This window comes from Teleopsis dalmanni, chromosome X (genome assembly GCF_002237135.1).
Source record: "Teleopsis dalmanni isolate 2A chromosome X, ASM223713v2, whole genome shotgun sequence".
Classification (NCBI taxonomy): domain Eukaryota; kingdom Metazoa; phylum Arthropoda; class Insecta; order Diptera; family Diopsidae; genus Teleopsis; species Teleopsis dalmanni.
Window position 1 is genome coordinate 43,751,424 of NC_051848.1, and position 23,733 is coordinate 43,775,156.

General features: G+C 31.7%; 1 protein-coding gene across 1 annotated transcript in view; it reads right to left on the bottom strand.

Annotated features, from left to right (window-relative positions):
* LOC119662554 overlaps positions 1-23,733 on the bottom strand; it is a 120,269-nt gene that overhangs the window by 53,604 nt on the left and 42,932 nt on the right. The window contains exons 12-16 of the mRNA XM_038072194.1: positions 17,812-18,615; positions 3,952-4,095; positions 2,785-2,853; positions 2,512-2,589; positions 1,310-2,218 (exon numbers count right to left, since the gene is read on the bottom strand). Of these exons, the coding sequence (XP_037928122.1) occupies positions 1,310-2,218; positions 2,512-2,589; positions 2,785-2,853; positions 3,952-4,095; positions 17,812-18,615 (2,004 nt within the window). The remainder of the gene's footprint in view (positions 1-1,309; positions 2,219-2,511; positions 2,590-2,784; positions 2,854-3,951; positions 4,096-17,811; positions 18,616-23,733) is intronic.

Sequence of the window (23,733 nt, forward strand, 5' to 3'; positions counted from 1 at the left end):
TATACAATCAACGACTTATATATTCGTTTTGTTAGACAGTATGTGCTTCGAAGATAATGTATTTTATTTTACATCAATAAGACGACAAGATACCAGAGTTGATATTACCATATATGATAGGAATGCAAATTATTTACTATCTTAAAGGAAAAAAGAAATATGAGTGTTATTAGAACTACTTCATCAGAGGGTAACTCAAAATACAAGGGTAAATAAATCTAGGTAATTTAAATTTTTAACTGTACTATAAAAATGTACAAAACCTATCAATAATATATAGTACTTATGCATTATCCAAGTTGTTAGAGTCATGCAATATAACTGATTTAATAGTTTTCTTTTAAAATTTATGAAAATAAATGCTATTTACAAGACTTGAAAGTAGTTAATAATATAACATAATTAAACTATGATGTTAATGTAGTACTATGACCAAATGCTCTCTTATACTGCCTTCTGTTAATATAGAGTATATATTAATACTACCATAATATACAGGGTATACTCTAATCTTATACAATTGTGTTGTTTAATAGATTCAAGAATGTCGGCTATAACTAGGCTGGCTAGTTCAGTATTTGATATTAAGTATAATTATAAATACTTTTTTCTACTGTATATCACTGGACCACAAACTAAGTTAACGGATATCTCTAGAGTTTTATGCGGGCAGTTAATAGATTGATTAATATTCTAAATCCAAAATTTAAATCTTTTGCAATTGTAGTTATCTAAAATTAATTTAGATTGTTTTAAAGCTATAAATCTGCATTCTTTACCTCCTCTCTCTATAACTCGAATTGAAAGAAACGTTTTAATTTAATAAAAATCGATTTTCTTATTAAAAATAATAACGAATAATACTAAGACTAGAATAATGTTCGTCTGATAAAATATAACCATACAACTCATTTATCTAAATATCATATAACGTTGGACTTGCACGTACTCATAGAGTTTCATCTACACAGACTAGGAACACAGACTAACTTTTATTGGAAATCATATACAAAAGATGCTGCTTCAAATATAGATAAGGAAGTAAATTTAATATAACTTTTCATAACATGAGGATTAGTATAATGAATATTAAAAGAAAGGTTTGATTTTTTTAGATAGATAATTCTTAATATAAATGAATTTTTGAATAAAACTATATGTGCAGATTTGCAGATATAAATGAGGTTTGAGAAATTTTATTTACAAAAGAACGAAGAATTTATGTTATCATTAAGTATTGAATAGATGGTATTTTATTAGATTTATTTATACCTATTACTATGATTGTATTATTGGATTAAAATTATACCTTTTACACAGCCAATGTCGCTTTTATCGTCAGGCAGACATTTTTTGCGACAAGTACCCATTACGCACAATTGATTAGAAGCGCAATTAGTATGTTCTGTACAAGTGTTAATAATTGTGATATCGGTAGTGGTTGTGATGGATTGGCTAGTGGTGTTTATCATACTGATCGTTTCAGGGGTTTGTGTTGTTGTAAGTGGTTCAATCATGTCGTAAATTGATTGAGTTGTACCAGACACAGTCGGTACTTCAATTAATGTTGTAGTCTTTGGCTTTAAAACAGGGAATATAGTTGTTGTGGGTTCACCATTTGTAACCATATCCTTATCAGTGATTATTGTTGTTGTCTCTATTGGTTTCATTCCATCAGTGACAACGAGTACTGGAAATGTTGAAGCATCATAACGTTGTGTTGTTGTCAACATTGTTGTCATATTATAATCAAATTCGTTTGATGTATCAATGCGTGTAGTTTTCATTTTTGGTGTTGTCGTTCTTGCATCGGAAGAGCCTTTAATACCTTCACCACGGGTTGTGGTATTGGCTGTGGTAGTTATAGAACTAGTTGTATTACTAGCACTGGTAACTATAGTAGTAGTGGTTATACCAGTGCTTGTTGTTGTACCAGCTGTTGTTGTTATAAAATCACCTGGAGTACTATCAGTTATATTATTTTCACCATCTCTATAGCCCTTTGGAGGCCCAGTTTTTGTTGTTGTATCTAAACTGATAGTAGTATACTCCGTTGTGCTTGGTACAGTGTTAGTATCAGACGTTATTGTGTGCATAGTAGTGCTTCTAGTAGTTACAATATCGTATACTCTTTCGGTAGTGGTAATAGTAGTTTCATCAGTGGTGAGTGGGTTAGATGTAGTTGTTATATTGGTAGTGTTTGTTACTGATACCTTAGCTATAATATTTACATCGGAGGATATACATGTATATATATTTGTTTGTGTTATGGAGAAAAATATATACAAAAATGAATAAATTGTAAGTTTATTTACAAAAATATGTGAAATATGTGAGAGTGTACAGACTTTTTGAAATAAAACTTAGATATTTTTTTTTAATTTAATGTCATAAAAAAAAAAAATAAATGAAATGTTAAGTTTATTTTAGTTGAGTGTGCATTTTAACATTTTAGTTAGTTTATTTTGATGAACGTTAGGTAATGCGTATAAATAAAAATTTAAAACTTACCTTTAATGCAAGCACCAGTAGTTGGATCACAATTAGTACCTTGCGGACAATGTTCACAACCAGGAGTGCGTCCTGTGGCTAAAAGTAATAAAAATTATTAGAAAAAACATGAAAAACTCAATAATATGTTATAAAAAATTTAATATATTTTGTGATATAAAAAAAATAAAAGATAGTTTTGTTATATTATGAATAAAATTTTATACATAATTAAAAAAATATTTTTAATAGTGTGTACTAGACAAACATAATTCAAAATGATTTGATACTCACTTTGTCGACAGTGACATCCATCACATTCAAAGCCAGAGTGGCAATCAGATTTTCGTTGGCATTCGCAAACTAAAAATTATAAAGAATGAAAATATAATAATAAAAATTCATTAAAATATATAATATATATGTATAATATATATTAATAAAGTGCATTCAAAAGTACAAAAAATCAATCGATCAATCACTCCCCATATTCATCTAATGCAACACCGTGCGATTTTTATTTTCTTGGAAAAATAAATTTGCAGATGAAAAGAAAGCGATAAGTGGACGATATCTTGGCAGACGATTTTAAAATACTTATTCAACATATTTTTAGATCGTGTAAACACTGCATTAGGACAGTGACCGAGGAATTATTATTTTATTCTTATTTATAAAAAGTCTTATTTACATAGGAACGCTTCTTACCATTGTAATACTTAAAACTACAATTCTTTAAAAATGATATATAGTACTATTGTGATAACTAGTAATGCAATAAAGCAAAAAAGACTGACAAATGTTGTTGTATATTTATTACAAGCTGTCTGTACACAATTTCTAAGCTTCGCAAATTCTAGGCTCTTTGAAGACCTATTTGAACTTATCAAATTTGAAATACTCTCTAGCATGTTTCTCAAGCAAGTCAAATATTTTACTTGTTATTGTCCTAATTTATTTTATTTTTATTTTTTAAATTAACTTTATTGTTTTCTTTCAAACAACAACAACTATGTAATGTAATTATTCTAAAGAACGCATAAACCACAGCTATATATAAATGCAAATATTTATTATAATAGTTATCAGATTTCGGTTATTTGTTAACTTTGCCTTAAAATGTTATTCTCAATTCTGTTTTAAAGAAAATCATGTTTTTTATTACATTATATATAATATTAAATATAATTAAGATTTTTCGACCGATGTGAAAGCAACTAAACTATACCTCAATTTGACTTACAAAATAATTTATATTAAAGATATAAATTTAATTGTTTTTAACAATTACTTTTATTTTAAGTATAATTATTTTTAGTTAGTTTCAACTTATTTTTAATTATTGTAGTTCTAAATTATTTTTAATTTTTGTAGTTTTAAATAATTTTTAATTATTTTATTTACTTTTAATAATTATATGTTAGAAATTTATTACTTATAAAATAAAGTTATTCTACATACCTTTGGAACATACTGGCTGATGATCGAGAACTTGACACTCTTGATCGTGACCACAAGGACTTGAGTACGAGCAGGGATCAACGCAAATAGTATTAACACAGGCCCGTTGAGAGGGACATTCATCGCTGGATGCACAACCAATTTCTAATTGATTTCAAAAATGCAAATTGTATTTTGAAAATGAGAAAATTAATCATTGTTAATAAAGTTGAAACTGATTTGAGTTTAGAATAAAATTATTATTAAAATTAGAGTAAATATGATTAAAAGTCAAGAAATCAAACAAAATTCTCGGCTTTATTTCAGCTTTATTTCAGTTTGAAATATGCTCATTATTATATTATTAGTTATTATTAAGTTGGTCGTCTTTTCGGTTTGTTGAAACATGTTTTAAAACCAGAAAAGGCAATAGAAACATGCAGGTTAAATATCTCAACAGTACTACAGCTACAATACAATTTGTTAGTAGAGAAGCTAAAAGCTTTAAGGCATGCGTTCAATTTAATTAAATTACATATATATATATATATATGTTATATATATATATCACAAAATACCAAATACAAAATATTTATGTAAACAATTTTCTACAAAAAATATATAAGGACTACAAATAGAGACCAATCACCTTTACAATTACTAGAGCTAAAAGTACTCAGTCTTTTACATACAAGTATTTACATTTGTTAAAAAATATATACACATAAATATATACAACGAACTGGATGTTTATGTTGTATGCATTATGCCATAATGCTATTTACGTCATCCAATATGTCATATCAGATCCATTTAAACATATAGTAAATATTACAATATATTACTTATTTTACATATTTTACATATATTACATATATTACATATACGAATAGCAACGATTTAGGTATGTTGTATTTTCATGCAACACTGCGTGAGAAGAAAACAAAAAATTGTGTAGCCAAAAACATATTCGAAAAATAGAGATGTCTCAGCATTAGGGAGAGTTCAATCCATTTTTTACGTATATCCTTTAGAGCCTGGAAGTGAGTGTACGAGAGGTAAACACATAAAAACACAGACATGCTTTGCAATGAAAAGGAAGAAAAATGTAGAGTTCGTCCTTTTTGCGTAAGTAGTATGAATAAGAGAATTGAAGAGTAAAAGAGTAAAAGAGCATGATGTAAACATAAAACTACATGAGATCGTTCACATAGAAAAACAGGCAACACAAGTGAGTTCGTACTTAAAATCAAAGAGTAAACGTCAATTAACATGCATTCGCAGAGCTTGTAATGGCTCTGCATATGATACGAGGCTTTCCTGTAAAAATAGCGTAAAAACGTCAACATTTAATGAATGAGAAAGTTCACCATATTGTCATGTGCAAGTGGGGGTGCAAAACATATAGGAAGACACATAGAGTTATAAAGTACCCGAAATAGAATTGCGGCAAAGTTATCACAGTAGCATGCAAAAGCCTTCATCTTTCAAGCTTTTCTTATTTTAGAAACTTCTAACGAGTTCTCTTAAAGAAATCAACATGAATGATTACTTTTTGCTTATAAATTTTTTTTTTGCCAGAGAGGAAAAAAAATTGATAACATATAAACTTTGCCGCCATAATAAAAAGATGTAGAAGATATCTGACGCTTTCTTTATGAAAGCTGCAACACAATTCACCAAGTCATACGGTGTTTTTGTTTGCAGTACTGGGCGTCGTCTTAAACCAAAATACCAAATATCATTTCATTCTATGACACGTTGATCTTACAAATCTGTATAAATGCATTCAAGTTACCTGCTATAACGTGACAACCTGGAGTATTAATATCTGCGGCAATATCGCAAAAGCACATAGCTGTGTGATTTATAGTACGGCAAATTTGGAACATGGGTTTGTATTTATCGCATAAATCCAAGTCATATGCGCATAGTCTTGTACAAAGCTTACCTAAGCAGACTTCATCAAATGCGCAGTCAAAGTCAGTCGAACAAAATTGTGTCAAATTAAAAGAAGTTGTTGTAGGTGTCAAAGTAGAGATTGGAGATTCTGTATCAGTTACATATGCGATTGTAGTATAAGCATCTTTGGGTCCAAAACCTTCGGTGAATATCGGAGTCAATGTAGACTCTTTGAATTTCTCAGTAGTAGTTTGTGAAGAACTAGGTAGTGTTGTTGTTCTTACTTCGTATGGAGATGTGAATGTTTCGGTTACTCGAGGTACAACAGTTTCTGTAGTTTTTTCCACAAATTCCTTAGCAAGGGTAGTTCCTTCAGTAGGAACTTCACTACCAGTTGTATAAACTACTGACTCGGTAGTTGTTCGATGTTCACTTGGCATAGTTGTAGTTTTATATTCAATTGGCGTTGAGGTTTGAATACCAGCGATAGTAGTCTCCTCAATGACTTCTTTCGTAACTGTAGACTCTCCAGTTTTTTCTGTAGTTGTTTTTGGGGAACTGATTGAAGTTGTTGTTTTTACTTCATACGGTGAAGTGGATGTTTCGGTTACACGAGGTACAACAGTTTCTGTAGTTTTCTCGACCAATTCCTTAGGAATAGTAGTTTCCTCTACAGGAATCACGCTACCTGTTGTATAAACTATCGACTCAGTAGTTGTTCGACGTGCACTTGGCATAGTTGTAGTTTTATATTCAATTGGTGTTGAGGTTGGAATACCGGCGATAGTAGTCTCCTCAATGACTTCTTTAGTGACTGTAGACTCTCCAGTTTTTTCTGTAGTTGTTTTTGGGGAACTGATTGAAGTTGTTGTTTTTACTTCATACGGTGAAGTGGATGTTTCGGTTACTCGAGGTACAACAGTTTCAGTAGTTTTCTCGACCAATTCCTTAGGCATAGTAGTTTCCTCTACAGGAACCACGCTACCTGTTGTATAAACTATCGACTCAGTAGTTGTTCGACGTGCACTTGGCATAGTTGTAGTTTTATATTCAATTGGCGTTGAGGTTTGAATACCACGGATAGTAGTCTCCTCAATGCCTTCTTTAGTCACTGTAGACTCTCCAGTTTTTTCTGTAGTTGTTTTTGGGGAACTGATTGAAGTTGTTGTTTTTATTTCGTATGGAGCAGTGGATGTTTCTATTACTCGAGGCACAACAGTTTCTGTAGTTTTTTCCACAATTTCCTGAGGAATTGTAGTTTCTTCTACAGGAGTCACGCTACCTGTTGTATAAACTATCGACTCGGTAGTTGTTCGACGTGCACTTGGCATAGTTGTAGTTTTATATTCAATTGGCGTTGAGGTTTGAATACCACGGATAGTAGTCTCCTCAATGCCTTCTTTAGTGACTGTAGACTCTCCAGTTTTTTCTGTAGTTGTTTTTGGGGAACTGATTGAAGTTGTTGTTTTTATTTCGTATGGAGCAGTGGATGTTTCTATTACTCGAGGCACAACAGTTTCTGTAGTTTTTTCCACAATTTCCTGAGGAATTGTAGTTTTCTCTACAGGAACCACGCTACCTGTTGTATAAACTATCGACTCGGTAGTTGTTGGACGTGCACTTGGCATAGTTGTATTTTTATATTCAATTGGTGTTGAGGCTTGAATACCGGCGATAGTAGTCTCCTCAATGATTTCTTTAGTGACTGTAGACTCTCCAGTTTTTTCTGTAGTTGTTTTTGGGGAACTGATTGAAGTTGTTGTGTTTACTTCATACGGTGAAGTGGATGTTTCGGTTACTCGAGGTACAACAGTTTCTGTAGTTTTCTCGACTAATTCCTTAGGCATAGTAGTTTCCTCTACAGGAACCACGCTACCTGTTGTATAAACTATCGACTCAGTAGTTGTTCGACGTGCACTTGGCATAGTTGTAGTTTTATATTCAATTGGTGTTAAGGTTTGAATACCGGCGATAGTAGTCTCCTCAATGAGTTCTTTCGTAACTGTAGACTCTCCAGTTTTTTCTGTAGTTGTTTTTGGCGAACTGATTGAAGATGTTGTTTTTATTTCATACGGTGACGTGGACGTTTCGGTTACTCGAGGTACAACAGTTTCTGTAGTTTTCTCGACTAATTCCTTAGGCATAGTAGTTTCCTCTACAGGAAGCACGCTACCTGTTGTATAAACTATCGACTCAGTAGTTGTTCGACGTGCACTTGGCATAGTTGTAGTTTTATATTCAATTGGTGTTAAGGTTTGAATACCGGCGATAGTAGTCTCCTCAATGACTTCTTTAGTGACTGTAGACTCTCCAGTTTTTTCTGTAGTTGTTTTTGAGGAACTGATTGAAGTTGTTGTTTTTACTTCATACGGTGAAGTGGATGTTTCGGTTACACGAGGTACAACAGTTTCTGTAGTTTTCTCGACTAATTCCTTAGGCATAGTAGTTTCCTCTACAGGAGTCACGCTACCTGTTGTATAAACTATCGACTCAGTAGTTGTTCGACGTGCACTTGGCATAGTTGTAGTTTTATATTCAATTGGTGTTAAGGTTTGAATACCGGCGATAGTAGTCTCCTCAATGAGTTCTTTAGTGACTGTAGACTCTCCAGTTTCTTCTGTAGTTGTTTTTGGGGAACTGATTGAAGTTGTTGTTTTTACTTCATACGGTGAAGTAGATGTTTCGATTACACGGTGCACAACAGTTTCAGTAGTTTTCTCGACCAATTCCTTTGGAATAGTAGTTTCCTCTACAGGAACCACGCTACCTGTTGTATAAATTACTGACTCAGTAGTTGTTCGACGTGTACCTGGCATAGTTGTAGTTTTATATTCAATTGGTGTTGAGGTTTGAATACCGGCGACAGTAGTCTCCTCAATGAGTTCTTTGGTAACTGTAGACTCTCCAGTTTTTTCTGTAGTTGTTTTTGGGGAACTGATTGAAGTTGTTGTTTTTACTTCATACGGTGAAGTGGATGTTTCGGTTACTCGAGGTACAACAGTTTCTGTAGTTTTTTCCACAAATTCCTTAGCAAGGGTAGTTCCTTCAGTAGAAACTTCACTACCAGTTGTATAAACTATTGACTCGATAGTTGTTCGACGTGCACTTGGCATAGTTGTAGTTTTATATTCGATCGGTGTTGAGGTTCGAATACCGGCGACAGTAGTCTCCTCAATGACTTCTTTCGTAACTGTAGACTCTCCAGTTTTTTCTGTAGTTGTTTTTGGGGAACTGATTGAAGTTGTTGTTTTTACTTCATACGGTGAAGTGGATGTTTCGGTTACTCGAGGTACAACAGTTTCTGTAGTTTTCTCGACCAATTCCTTAGGCATAGTAGTTTCTTCTACAGGAACAACGCTACCTGTTGAATAAACTATCGACTCAGTAGTTGTTCGACGTGCACTTGGCATAGTTGTAGTTTTATATTCAATTGGTGTTGAGGTTTGAATACCGGCGACAGTAGTCTCCTCAATGACTTCTTTGGTAACTGTAGACTCTCCAGTTTTTTCTGTAGTTGTTTTTGGGAAACTGATTGAAGTTGTTTTTACTTCATACGGTAAAGTGGATGTTTCGATTACTCGAGGTACAACAGTTTCTGTAGTTTTTTCAACAAATTCCTTAGCAAGGGTAGTTCCTTCAGTAGAAACTTCACTACCAGTTGTATAAACTATTGACTCGATAGTTGTTCGACGTGCACTTGGCATAGTTGTAGTTTTATATTCAATTGGTGTTGAGGTTTGAATACCGGTGACAGTAGTCTCCTCAATGACTTCTTTCGTAACTGTAGACTCTCCAGTTTTTTCTGTAGTTGTTTTTGGGGATATGATTGAAGTTGTTGCTTTTACTTCATACGGTGAAGTGGATGTTTCGATTACACGAGGCACAACAGTTTCTGTAGTTTTCTCGACCAATTCCTTAGGAATAGTAGTTTCTTCTACAGGAGTCACGCTACCTGTTGTATAAATTACTGACTCGGTGGTTGTTTGACGTGCACTTGGCATAGTTGTAGTTTTATATTCAATTGGTGTTGAGGTTTGAATACCGGCGATAGTAGTCTCCTCAATAACTTCTTTGGTAACTGTAGACTCTCCAGTTTTTTCTGTAGTTGTTTTTGGGGAACTGATTGAAGTTGTTGTTTTTATTTCGTATGGAGCAGTGGATGTTTCTATTACTCGAGGCACAACAGTTTCAGTAGTTTTTTCCACAATTTCCTGAGGAATTGTAGTTTCCTCTACAGGAACCACGTTACCTGTTGTATAAACTATCGACTCAGTAGTTGTTCGACGTGCACTTGGCATAGTTGTAGTTTTATATTCAATTGGCATTGAGGTTTGAATACCGGCGATAGTAGTCTCCTCAATGACTTCTTTAGTGACTGTAGACTCTCCAGTTTTTTCTGTAGTTGTTTTTGGGGAACTGATTGAAGTTGTTGTTTTTATTTCGTATGGAGCAGTGGATGTTTCTATTACTCGAGGCACAACAGTTTCAGTAGTTTTCTCGACCAATTCCTTTGGAATAGTAGTTTCCTCTACAGGAACCACGCTACCTGTTGTATAAATTACTGACTCAGTAGTTGTTCGACGTGCACTTGGCATAGTTGTAGTTTTATATTCAATTGGTGTTGAGGTTTGAATACCGGCGATAGTAGTCTCCTCAATGAGTTCTTTCGTAACTGTAGACTCTCCAGTTTTTACTGTAGTTGTTTTTGGGGAACTGATTGAAGTTGTTGTTTTTACTTCATACGGTGAAGTGGATGTTTCGGTTACTCGAGGTACAACAGTTTCTGTAGTTTTTTCCACAAATTCCTTAGCAAGGGTAGTTCCTTCAGTAGAAACTTCACTACCAGTTGTATAAACTATTGACTCGATAGTTGTTCGACGTGCACTTGGCATAGTTGTAGTTTTATATTCGATCGGTGTTGAGGTTCGAATACCGGCGACAGTAGTCTCCTCAATGACTTCTTTCTTAATAGTAGATTCTTCTATTCTTTCTGTAGAAGTTTTTGGAGAAATGGTAGAAATTGTTGTTCTTATTTCATATGGAGAAGTAGATGTTTCCGTTGTTCGAGGTGCAACGGTTTCTGTAGTTTTTTTCACTTCACCACCGATAGTATATATTACTGATTCTGTAGATGTTTGACGTACACTTGGCATAGTTGTAGTCCTATGTTCGACTGGTGTTGAAGTTACTGCGATCAATGGCATACCTGTGACAGTAGTTTCATTCATGAATTCAGTTGTAACAGTAGTGTCTTCTATTTTCATAATAGTTGATTTGGAAGAACTAAATAAAGTTGTTGTTTTTGCTTCGTATGGAGATGTGGATGTTTCGACTACTCGAGGTATAATTGTTTCAGTAACTTTATCCACCAATTCCTTAAGAATAGTAGTTTTTTCTGTAGGAACTTCACTACTAGTTGTATAAACTACTGACTCGGTAGTTGTTCGACGTGCACTTGGCATAGTTGTAGTTTTATATTCAGTTGGTGTTGAGGTTTGAATACCGGCGATAGTAGTCTCCTCAATGAGTTCTTTCGTAACTGCAGACTCTCCAGTTTTTTCTGTAGTTGTTTTTGGGGAACTGATTAAAATTGTTGTGTTTACTTCATACGGCGAAGTGGATGTTTCGATTACTCGAGGTACAACAGTTTCTGTAGTTTTTTCCACAATTTCCTGAGGAATTGTAGTTTCCTCTACAGGAACCACGGTACCTGTTGTATAAACTATCGACTCAGTAGTTGTTCGACGTGCACTTGGCATAGTTGTAGTTTTATATTCAATTGGTGTTGAGGTTTGAATACCGGCGATAGTAGTCTCCTCAATAAGTTCTTTGGTAACTGTAGACTCTCCAGTTTTTTCTGTAGTTGTTTTTGGGGAACTGATTGAAGTTGTTGTTTTTATTTCATACGGTGACGTGGATGTTTCGGTTACTCGAGCCACAACAGTTTCAGTAGTTTTTTCCACAATTTCCTGAGGAATTGTAGTTTCCTCCACAGGAACCACGCTACCTGTTGTATGAACTATCGACTCAGTAGTTGTTCGACGTGCACTTGGCATAGTTGTAGTTTTATATTCAATTGGTGTTGAGGTTTGAATACCGGCGATAGTAGTCTCCTCAATGACTTCTTTCGTAACTGTAGACTCTCCAGTTTTTTCTGTAGTTGTTTTTGGGGAACTGATTGAAGTTGTTGTTTTTACTTCATACGGTGAAGTGGATGTTTCGGTTACACGAGGTACAACAGTTTCTGTAGTTTTCTCGACCAATTCCTTAGGAATAGTAGTTTCCTCTACAGGAATCACGCTACCTGTTGTATAAACTATCGACTCAGTAGTTGTTCGACGTGCACTTGGCATAGTTGTAGTTTTATATTCAATTGGTGTTGAGGTTTGAATACCGGCGATAGTAGTCTCCTCAATGAGTTCTTTAGTGACTGTAGACTCTCCAGTTTTTTCTGTAGTTGTTTTTGGGGAACTGATTGAAGTTGTTGTTTTTACTTCATACGGTGAAGTGGATGTTTCGGTTACTCGAGGTACAACAGTTTCTGTAGTTTTCTCGACCAATTCCTTAGGCATAGTAGTTTCCTCTACAGGAACCACGCTACCTGTTGTATAAACTATCGACTCAGTAGTTGTTCGACGTGCACTTGGCATAGTTGTAGTTTTATATTCAATTGGCGTTGAGGTTTGAATACCACGGATAGTAGTCTCCTCAATGCCTTCTTTAGTGACTGTAGACTCTCCAGTTTTTTCTGTAGTTGTTTTTGAGGAACTGATTGAAGTTGTTGTTTTTACTTCATACGGTGAAGTAGATGTTTCGATTACTCGAGGTACAACAGTTTCTGTAGTTTTTTCCACAATTTCCTGAGGAATTGTAGTTTCCTCTACAGGAACCACGCTACCTGTTGTATGAACTATCGACTCAGTAGTTGTTCGACGTGCACTTGGCATAGTTGTAGTTTTATATTCAATTGGTGTTGAGGTTTGAATACCGGCGGCAGTAGTCTCCTCAATGAGTTCTTTCGTAACTGTAGACTCTCCAGTTTTTACTGTAGTTGTTTTTGGGGAACTGATTGAAGTTGTTGTTATTACTTCATACAGTGAAGTGGATGTTTCGATTACTCGAGGCACAACAGTCTCAGTAGGTTTCTCGACCAATTCCTTTGGAATAGTAGTTTCCTCTACAGGAACAACGCTACCTGTTGTATAAACTATCGACTCAGTAGTTGTTCGACGTGCACTTGGCATAGTTGTAGTTTTGTATTCAATTGGTGTTGAGGTTTGAATACCGGCGACAGTAGTCTCCTCAATGAGTTCTTTCGTAACTGTAGACTCTCCAGTTTTTTCTGTAGTTGTTTTTGGGGAACTGATTGAAGGTGTTGTTTTTACTTCATACGGTGAAGTAGATGTTTCGATTACTCGAGGTACAACAGTTTCTGTAGTTTTTTCCACAATTTCCTGAGGAATTGTAGTTTCCTCTACAGGAACCACGCTACCTGTTGTATGAACTATCGACTCAGTAGTTGTTCGACGTGCACTTGGCATAGTTGTAGTTTTATATTCAATTGGTGTTGAGGTTTGAATACCGGCGATAGTAGTCTCCTCAATGACTTCTTTCGTAACTGTAGACTCTCCAGTTTTTTCTGTAGTTGTTTTTGGGGAACTGATTGAAGTTGTTGTGTTTACTTCATACGGTGAAGTGGATGTTTCGGTTACACGAGGTACAACAGTTTCTGTAGTTTTCTCGACTAATTCCTTAGGAATAGTAGTTTCCTCCACAGGAACCACGCTACCTGTTGTATGAACTATCGACTCAGTAGTTGTTCGACGTGCACTTGGCATAGTTGTAGTTTTATATTCAATTGGTGTTGAGGTTTGAATACCGGCGATAGTAGTCTCCTCAATGACTTCTTTCGTAACTGTAGACTCTCCAGTTTTTTCTGTAGTTGTTTTTGGGGAACTGATTGAAGGTGTTGTTTTTACTTCATACGGTGAAGTAGATGTTTCGATTACTCGAGGTACAACAGTTTCTGTAGTTTTTTCCACAATTTCCTGAGGAATTGTAGTTTCCTCTACAGGAACCACGCTACCTGTTGTATGAACTATCGACTCAGTAGTTGTTCGACGTGCACTTGGCATAGTTGTAGTTTTATATTCAATTGGTGTTGAGGTTTGAATACCGGCGATAGTAGTCTCCTCAATGACTTCTTTCGTAACTGTAGACTCTCCAGTTTTTTCTGTAGTTGTTTTTGGGGAACTGATTGAAGTTGTTGTGTTTACTTCATACGGTGAAGTGGATGTTTCGGTTACACGAGGTACAACAGTTTCTGTAGTTTTCTCGACTAATTCCTTAGGAATAGTAGATTTTTCTACAGGAATCACGCTGCCTGTTGTATGAACACTTGACTCGGTAGTAGTTCGAAGTGCACTTGGCATAGTTGTAGTTTTATATTCAATTGGTGTTGAAGTTTGAATACCGGCAACAGTAGTCTCCTCAATGAGTTCTTTCGTAACTGTAGACTCTCCAGTTTTTTCTGTAGTTGTTTTTGGGGAACTGATTGAAGATGTTGTTTTTACTTCATACGGTGAAGTAGATGTTTCGATTACTCGAGGTACAACAGTTTCTGTAGTTTTTTCCACAATTTCCTGAGGAATTGTAGTTTCCTCCACAGGAACCACGCTACCTGTTGTATAAACTATCGACTCAGTAGTTGTTCGACGTGCACTTGGCATAGTTGTAGTTTTATATTCAATTGGTGTTGAGGTTTGAATACCGGCGGCAGTAGTCTCCTCAATGAGTTCTTTCGTAACTGTAGACTCTCCAGTTTTTACTGTAGTTGTTTTTGGGGAACTGATTGAAGTTGTTGTTATTACTTCATACAGTGAAGTGGATGTTTCGATTACTCGAGGCACAACAGTCTCAGTAGGTTTCTCGACCAATTCCTTTGGAATAGTAGTTTCCTCTACAGGAACAACGCTACCTGTTGTATAAACTATCGACTCAGTAGTTGTTCGACGTGCACTTGGCATAGTTGTAGTTTTGTATTCAATTGGTGTTGAGGTTTGAATACCGGCGACAGTAGTCTCCTCAATGAGTTCTTTGGTAACTGTAGACTCTCCAGTTTTTTCTGTAGTTGTGTGTGGGGATATGATTGAAGTTGTTGTGTTTACTTCATACGGTGAAGTGGATGTTTCGATCACACGAGGCACAACAGTTTCTGTAGTTTCTTCCACAAATTCCTTAGCAAGGGTAGTACCTTCTGTAGGAACCACGCTACCTGTTGTATAAACTATCGACTCAGTAGTTGTTCGACGTGCACTTGGCATAGTTGTAGATTTATATTCAAATGGTGTTGAGGTTTGAATACCGGCGATAGTAGTCTCCTCAATGAGTTCTTTGGTAACTGTAGACTCTCCACTTTTTTCTGTAGTTGTTTTTGGGGAACTGATTGAAGTTGTTGTTTTTACTTCATACGGTGAAGTGGACGTTTCGGTCACTCGAGGTACAACAGTTTCTGTAGTTTTCTCGACCAATTCCTTAGGCATAGTAGTTTCCTCTACAGGAACCACGCTACCTGTTGTATAAACTATCGACTCGGTAGTTGTTCGACGTGCACTTGGCATAGCTGTGGTTTTGTGTTCGATTGGTGTTGATATTTCCGTGGTTGTTGTAACAGAAGTGAAAGTTGTTTTTTCCCCTACGTCTTTTTTAAGGGTTGTATCAATTATTTCCTCTGTTGTAGTTCTTAGAGAACTAGGTAAAGCAGTTGTTTTTACTTCATATGGGCTCGTAGTAATTTCGGTTAGTCGGGTAACAGTAGTTTCAGTAGTATTTTCTATAAGCATTGAAACTGGTACTAAAGTTGATAATGGTATCACTGTAGTACCAATCTTTGGAGTACTCGCAGTTTCAAGTGTGGTTGTTAAGTTCGTAGTCGATGTTGGTTTACTTTCAAGGGGTATTATAGTAGTAGTACGTAAGTGCGGCATAGAAAAAGATTCTGTGGTCTCACCTTTTATGGTAGTAACAGTGACATATGGGCTTTCAGTTTTTAACGTTTCGGTGTATTTCTTTTGTGTAGTACTGTCATAAGATTCTGTAGTTTCTGGTAATGCTTCAATATCAGTATAACGTGTACGCATTTCTGTCTGATTTGCAAGTAACATAGTCGTATACTTTAATGTCGTTGTTTCTAAAGTTTGTTCTGTAGTAAAGTTATATGTTTGGTCAATTTCAGTTATAGGTTTACAGTCTTCGCTGGGACTTCCTGTGTAAGTATCTAAACATATGCATGTAGCTATTTTATGTGCTTTTACTATGCAAACTGCAGATTTGGCACACTCAGTCTTACATGGATCAACGCACTGGCCACTTATATTACACTGGAACGAATCATGGCACTCATCATCGTTTGTACAGTTGACGACTGGTTCTGATGAAACGGTTGATGTGTATTTAATTTATTTTGTTATATTTTATTATACAGTATTATGTTATTTTTTAAATATTATTATTATTATTGTTATTATTATTTTGTTTTTTGTTTTACGAAGTAGCAGTTTTTTACACATTGAAGAAAGGTGGAATAAAATGTACAACATATTGATAAAATAAAAAAATATTAGATAAATTATGATATATAAATATAATTGTATTTACAATTCAAATTTAAAAGGTAAAATAAAACAGATGAAAATTTAAAATAGAAGAGAAGTCAGTGTGAATAAATAGTTTGGACTTTGACTATACATAGGAGGATAACGCAAAATTACAGGCAGACAGCAGCTGAAAAGCTTTGTCTGGACTTAAAAACTAAGTATATTGGTTAATTTTGGTTGGTTTATATATTTTTAATTTTTTAAGGATTACGGAGTTATTAAAAGACAACTAAAAATTATATAATTAGTATCAACATTTTTTTGCTTTTTTAAAATTAATTAAAAGTTAATAATTAAATTATTTAATTTTTACAATTAGTTAGCTACAATTTTTTACAATTAGTAAATGAATTAAAAAATAGAATAAAATAATTTTTACAATTATTACAAACAATTACCAATAAATTTTCGTAATTAATTATGATTAATAATTTTATATTAATTTTAAGTTTACAAATTTGAAATATATTTTTAAAAGGGATTTTACTTTAATAGGAATTAAGATATTATTTTGAATTAACATTTTTGTTACATTGTGAGCATGAGCGTGTGTGAATGTTTAAAAGTTAGACGAGACGAGACGGGACGTATAAATACGGTTCTTATATTAAAATTAGAATTATTTTAAATTAATTTTTAATTGTATAGTTTAGTTATAAACAGATAAAGTGAAAACTTAACGCGAATAAACACTGGTATCGCTTTGTTAAAATAAAAATTTATACGCGGATATTGTTAGAAGATGGGTGCTTGAAGAAGCAACTGCGGCGGTGTTGGGTATGTTAATCTGTAATATTAGGATTTGGAGGGCATTTGCAAGTAGTGTATTTGTTGCAGTATATATTTGTTTATACATAATTTAGCCTTTCATAAAGTGAAATTGGTTTAAGTTAACATATATGTATATATATATATAATTATTTTCATATATATATATATATTTATATTCATATATATATATATATATTTATGTTTATATATATATACATAAATATATATATAAGGACACAAGATGTGCATATATTTATTGCTAGCTTCTTTACAAGAACCTTCTCGATTGAAGATATAGAATAAATGGAAATTGTGTATAAAAAAATTGGTTTCAAAATTCCAGACTCAATGGTTTTAATTTGCTTTACATATTTTGATCATTATAATATAATTGTTCTTGAGATTTTGCTTCAAGACGTAGCGCTGTGAAGGTCATTAAAATATTACATGTAAGAGCTTGTGAGCAGAGAGCAGCGGAAAGAGTGAGAAACAGTAAAGGAGATCTTGTTTGCTTAGTGTTGCTAAGTGATATGACAGAACGTCTATGAATTACCTTTTTGACATCCATTTCTTGCATCGGCTATAAATCCAGGCGGGCAGAATTTACAAATCGGCTTATGGTCCTCTACAATGCATGGTGAATTGGGCGCACACTTTGCAAAATCGCATGGATTGACGCATTGATAATTGCGACATGCCAGTCCAGCTGGACAGCCAGCATCGCGCAAGCAAATTGATATTGATGGCTGACAATCTTTCATGCATATACATAATGGTTTATGATCCTGCACTTCGCACGATTTATTTTCGGCACATATAGGATTTTGACCTATAGGCACAATACATGGATTACGGCATTTACCTTCTGTGCATGCCATATTTGAGGCACAATCATCATCGCGATAACATTCTCGTTTTTCGGGTGCACACGTTAATTCACCATATTCATTCACTATAAAACCGGATTTACAAACGCACACTGGTTGGTGGCGACGTGTTTCACATTTTTTATTACCACCACAAATGAAAAGTGGATTTTGGCAAGGATCTGTGCATTGACCATACGTAGTACATTGTAAAACATCTGGACAATCCTCACTACTTGTACATGTTATTTGTTCTTGAGGATCGCGTGGTTGCGGTGTTGTTAGGTCAGTGCATTTCGGATCTGGTTTGCATTCAACTTCAGGACGTCCTATATAACAGCTTGGGCATGAACAACGTGGACGATGTAGTACGGTTTTGCAAAGTGCATTCGCACCGCAAGCACCACGCATTGTACAAGGGTCAGTACAATGTCCATGCAGGCAGGATTTTTCACTTGGACAATCCGTATCGGAGTTGCATTGTTCGGTGTCTATAATGATGAAGCGTCGAAGAGAGAAAAAGGTAGTTTGTGTTTTCGTTTTTAGGGGTGCATAACAGAGTTTTATTTTTATATATAAAATTTTTATAAGGGAATATGGATAATTTATTTAAATGAATTTGGGTAAAAAGATAAATTATTTAAAATATAAAGTGAGAAAGTGAGAGAGAGAAAGAGAGAAAAAAAGAAGAGAAAAAGGAGCAATAAACTTATTATTTAGTTATATGTGCTCAATTATAAAAAAGAACATAGTTTTCTCTTCCAATAGAAAAAAAAAACGGTTTTTAATTTGGGATTAAGATTTAGGAAATTTGTGCGTGTGAGGGTGTAAGGTTGTGGTAAGTGGAGGTTAAAGGTGTAAGGTAGTTTTGTGTGCGTATAATAATTAAATAACTTAAACTTAACCTATTTATATTTGTGATAAACGATTGTGGTCGTGGATAGACGTGTGTAGTTAAGTGTGGTTTAGTTAAATAGACGCGATACATTTGAACTTTCGACTTTTGGTGGGTTTTAGTGCAAAGATTTTTTGTAGTTCTGTTATTATTTTCATTATTATTATTATTATTATTATTATTATTATTATTGTAGTTATGATTATTTTTACATTGGGTGTGGTAATTGGGGTGTGGTGAACTTGATTGGGTAACGTGTGAAATGGATGTTACATATTTTAAAGGAAAAATTGTACTGTTCAAAAAGGTGCACAGAAATAATGAAAAAAAAAATTTTAAATATATAAATAATAATTATAATGAAAAATAACTTTAAGGAAGGCTATTTAGTAGATGTTATTGGGAGTAATTGCTTTACTAATATTTTTGTTGCTAGTTTTCATTGAGTTATAATTTTTTGGTTTTTTTTTTTTTTGTTTTAAAAGAAAGTTTCTTTCATTGTAGAACTGTGGAGGGGAAACTTCTCACATATATGTTTTTTATTTATCAATATAAAAATATTGTTATATACTTTTATAACTGTTAACAGCTTTCAATAGAATTAAGAAAGTTATATGAAAAATGAGATTTTCATTTGTATTTTAGTATAAATTTTGCCCAATTATTTACGTATTGAATTATTTAAAATTTAAAGCATTTTATTACGTTCTTATTCTCTTTTTGTTTATTAAATAAATTAAATACAATAAACGACATCCAACACATGCGCTCTGCTCTCACGAGAGACACGTAATTGGAAGTAATCTTTAGTTAAATTTTTATTAAATAATATTATATAGAGAAGATCAGTAGAATTTACTGTAGAATGCAGTGGTGATTTTATTATAATTTACAAATTTTGAAAAGCGCTTTATATAGTAGATGAAGCATGAAGATAGAGATATACGAGTATTAGGTAAAGTATAGAGATACTAAATAGAGTTTTTTAAATAGAGTTCAATAGAGTTTTTACAGTTTTGAATTAATATGAATACAATATATAACAAAATTGCATATTTACAAATGTTAGTAAGACTTTTATTTATATATTTGTTTTTATTTTATGTATATACACAACTTAATTACTAATTCAAATTAACCAAATAATTATATATTGTGTTATTAGTTTTAATTTAGTTACAGTTTTTTTTTTTTGTTTTTTATTTAAATTTTACTATTTAACTGAAAAATTTTGTTTTAAACCAATAAAATGAAAAAATTTTTATAGGAAAGGGTAGAGTTATCGAATGTTTTCACCTAGTTTATAAAGCTGTACAAATGTACGGTTTAGAGATGGAATTAATTTGTTGTTTTTATTTATAGAAATACTTTTTTATTATTAATTAAATATTGTTTTTTTTTTGTTTTTTTGTTTTATACAGAATGATAATGTTGTAAAATGATTTTGAAAGTCATGAGCTGAGGCGAATTTCTTAACTAATTTACTTTGCTTTAAAATTTCTTTGGTTTTTGTTGTTATTTTGTAAAATCTTTGGCATATGTGAACTATGTGTGAGAATTGTTCCGTCCACAGTTCCCAATCTGAGACTTTGTTTCTTATATATTATTATTCATACTATAAAAATTTAATCTTAACTTAATTTGTATACCTCTAAATTATAGTTATTATTATTATTATTTTTTTTCTTTTTGTTTCATTTCAAACAGTAACAATAAGAGTATAATTTTAGGAATACACAAACAAAAGGAAGATTTTTTTTCTGACTAAAAAGGGAAGGATTGAATAGGATTCTGAATAGGTAGCATTAGTGTTTAGTTTATATTATATTTTTGAATTATAGTTTTAATTATAGTATTTTAAATAGAATTCGTTTTTTACTTATTCTTGTGACCAATGTTTGTATGTGTTGTTTATGCTATAATAATTCAATTCAGGATACGTATCGCTATCGCGGTATTTTTGTATTTTTAATTTTATTAATTAACATTACATATAATAAAAATAATATATATATTATATTATTTGCAATATTTAAATTATATATCGTTTTATTTTTGTTCTTTGTTTATTTTTTTTTTATATTAAAATTCGTGTAAACAAATTAATCAAAGGCCACATTTATACTTTTGAAAATATGGGTAACAGGTATTGGTTGTTTGGAGGGTTTTGGATTTTGGACAATTTTGAAAAATTTTGGTACATCTTTCTCTTACATCTGTGCAGTATGTAGCATTTTATTTTATTTTATTTTTTTTTTTTTTTTTTTTTTTTTTTTGGAAATTTATTTAACTAAACTTAATTATTAGCTGGCGCAATTTGTAGAGAAAACACTTAAAATCACGTTGACAATTTACGTTATAAATAGTTAAAACGTGTTGTTGTGAATACTTTCTGCATTTTTAATTATATATATATTGTTTATTAAAGACTATTTATAACACTACTGATTAATATCTCTAGTTTTGTAAGGAACTATATATTCATTGGACATATGAATTTAACTATGGTATAATTAATGGGTCTCTATTATCTTACCATTTCAACTAAATAATTATTTTACAGAAATTATATATGTATTAAAACCTATTCATACAAATATCATACGTTTATAATTATTTAATAAAATTAATTTTTTTTCTGCACTATGAAATGTACTCTATAGGAAAATATATAACTTTGTTTTGACATTAAATTATTTTATAAATAATATAAATATAATATAATATAATATTATATATATAATATTTATAAAAATAATAAATGTTTAATTATTAATATTATTATTACATTTAAACTTAATACAAATAGCTAACATAATTTCAAAAAATTATTTTTATTTAACTTATTATAAGCATTAAAAAAAATATATAAACTGTGTGTTATATACTTTATAGATAATAAAATGAAATATTTAGTAATATTATTTAAAATTTAGTTAAATTCATTGTTTTAAGCATTCCTTTAAACTGAAGTTCTAAAGTCGTGCTTACGAATATGTTTATATTTTTTAGAAAATATAATTGAAACTATCATATATTTATATAAAATTTTTTTTGGTATAAAATAGCATATTAAATAACTTAATCTGTTGCACTGAATTCTTTATTAAATTCTTTATTAAAAGAATTATTTTTATCAATATTGAAACTTATTTACTTAAGACTGAAGGACCTGAAGTGGTAATAACTTAAAAAAAATTCTTTTTTGAGATTTAATTTTATTTAATAAATAATAAAAATATAATTTTTGTTTAAATTATATTTCCCACAAATATATTTTTAAATTTTTTTTGTTTTTTTTATTATATTAAAGAAAAAATTTTAAAAGTACAATTGGAATATAATTTTAATTGCTGAATTGCTGAATAGCTGAATGCAAAACGCTCAATATTTGATGTTATATGACCAAGTTTAAGAGCAATTTTGTGAATAATTAAATTATGAATAATTTTAACTGAATTTTATTATTAAAATAAAAGCTTTATTTAGCTCAAAGTTGTTATTTTTCAAAGCGGCGCATAAATCATAAAATGTAACTAAATGCACTTCACTGGAATAATGAAAATCATTATTTGAGTATATATTTATTAATAATTAATTAAATCAAAAAATATACGAGTATATATGATATAAATAATTAGTTTCGAGTTTTTAAGTTTATTTGGTTTTGTTAATAATAGGCGTCGATTCAGTAATGCATAAATAATTTAACGGTGAATATTTTCTAAGGATGATGTACTAATTTTTTTATTTGAGTTATTTGTTAAGAGGATATGAAGGATTATACATTTTTAATTGGATTTAAGTTTCGAATTGTTTTTAGTGTGGTTTGGTTGTTGGTGAGCAGTTATAAAGAAATTGATTGATTCGATAAAATGACTTAATTAATGTTTTTATAAATTTATCAAACATAAGCACAGATTGGGAAACCGCGATAGCGACAGCGACATTCCACGAATTTCCATATGCGATCTTTTAAATATTAAAATGTGTCTTTTTTTTTTTTTTTTTGTATTTTCATACAATTACTTTTAATGTAGATGTATAAAAAAAGTGTCAAAATAAAAAAGTTAATAATTAAAAAATATTAAATATTATATATTTATAAACAACTACAAACTAATTCAATAAAATTTGTGCGAAAAGTATTTAATTTAAATTTAATTACTTAAGGATAGTTAAATTAAGACCTGTAGACGCTCGTATTCGCTACAAAAATGATCATAATTAATACTCAAAAAATTAGTTAAATAAAAATTTAAATATAAAATTTGTATATACTAATTGGTCAATTTAATTAGAAATAAGAAGACTATAATTTATTATTTACATTTAAAAACAGTTCAGATATTATTAAAATTTTTTCCAATATTTCGACTATCTTCGATAGTCATCTTCAGGGAAACTAAAGATAAACTCTTTTTAAATATAAATAATAAATTATAGTGTTTTTATTTCTATTTAAATTGACCAATTAGCCCGCTAATAAATTATTATATTTTTTGAAATACTACGAAATGAAATTCAAAACTTTCGAAATATCAACTTTAAGAATCTTATTCAACTAAACTTATTTTAAATAAAAAAATATTATGAATACCACACATTTGATAAGTAATTGTAAAAAAAAGAAAGAGCTCATATCTCTTAAGAGTAATGAAATATAACAACAAAAATTTTATTATTTTATTAAATGAATTTTTTTTTTTGACTG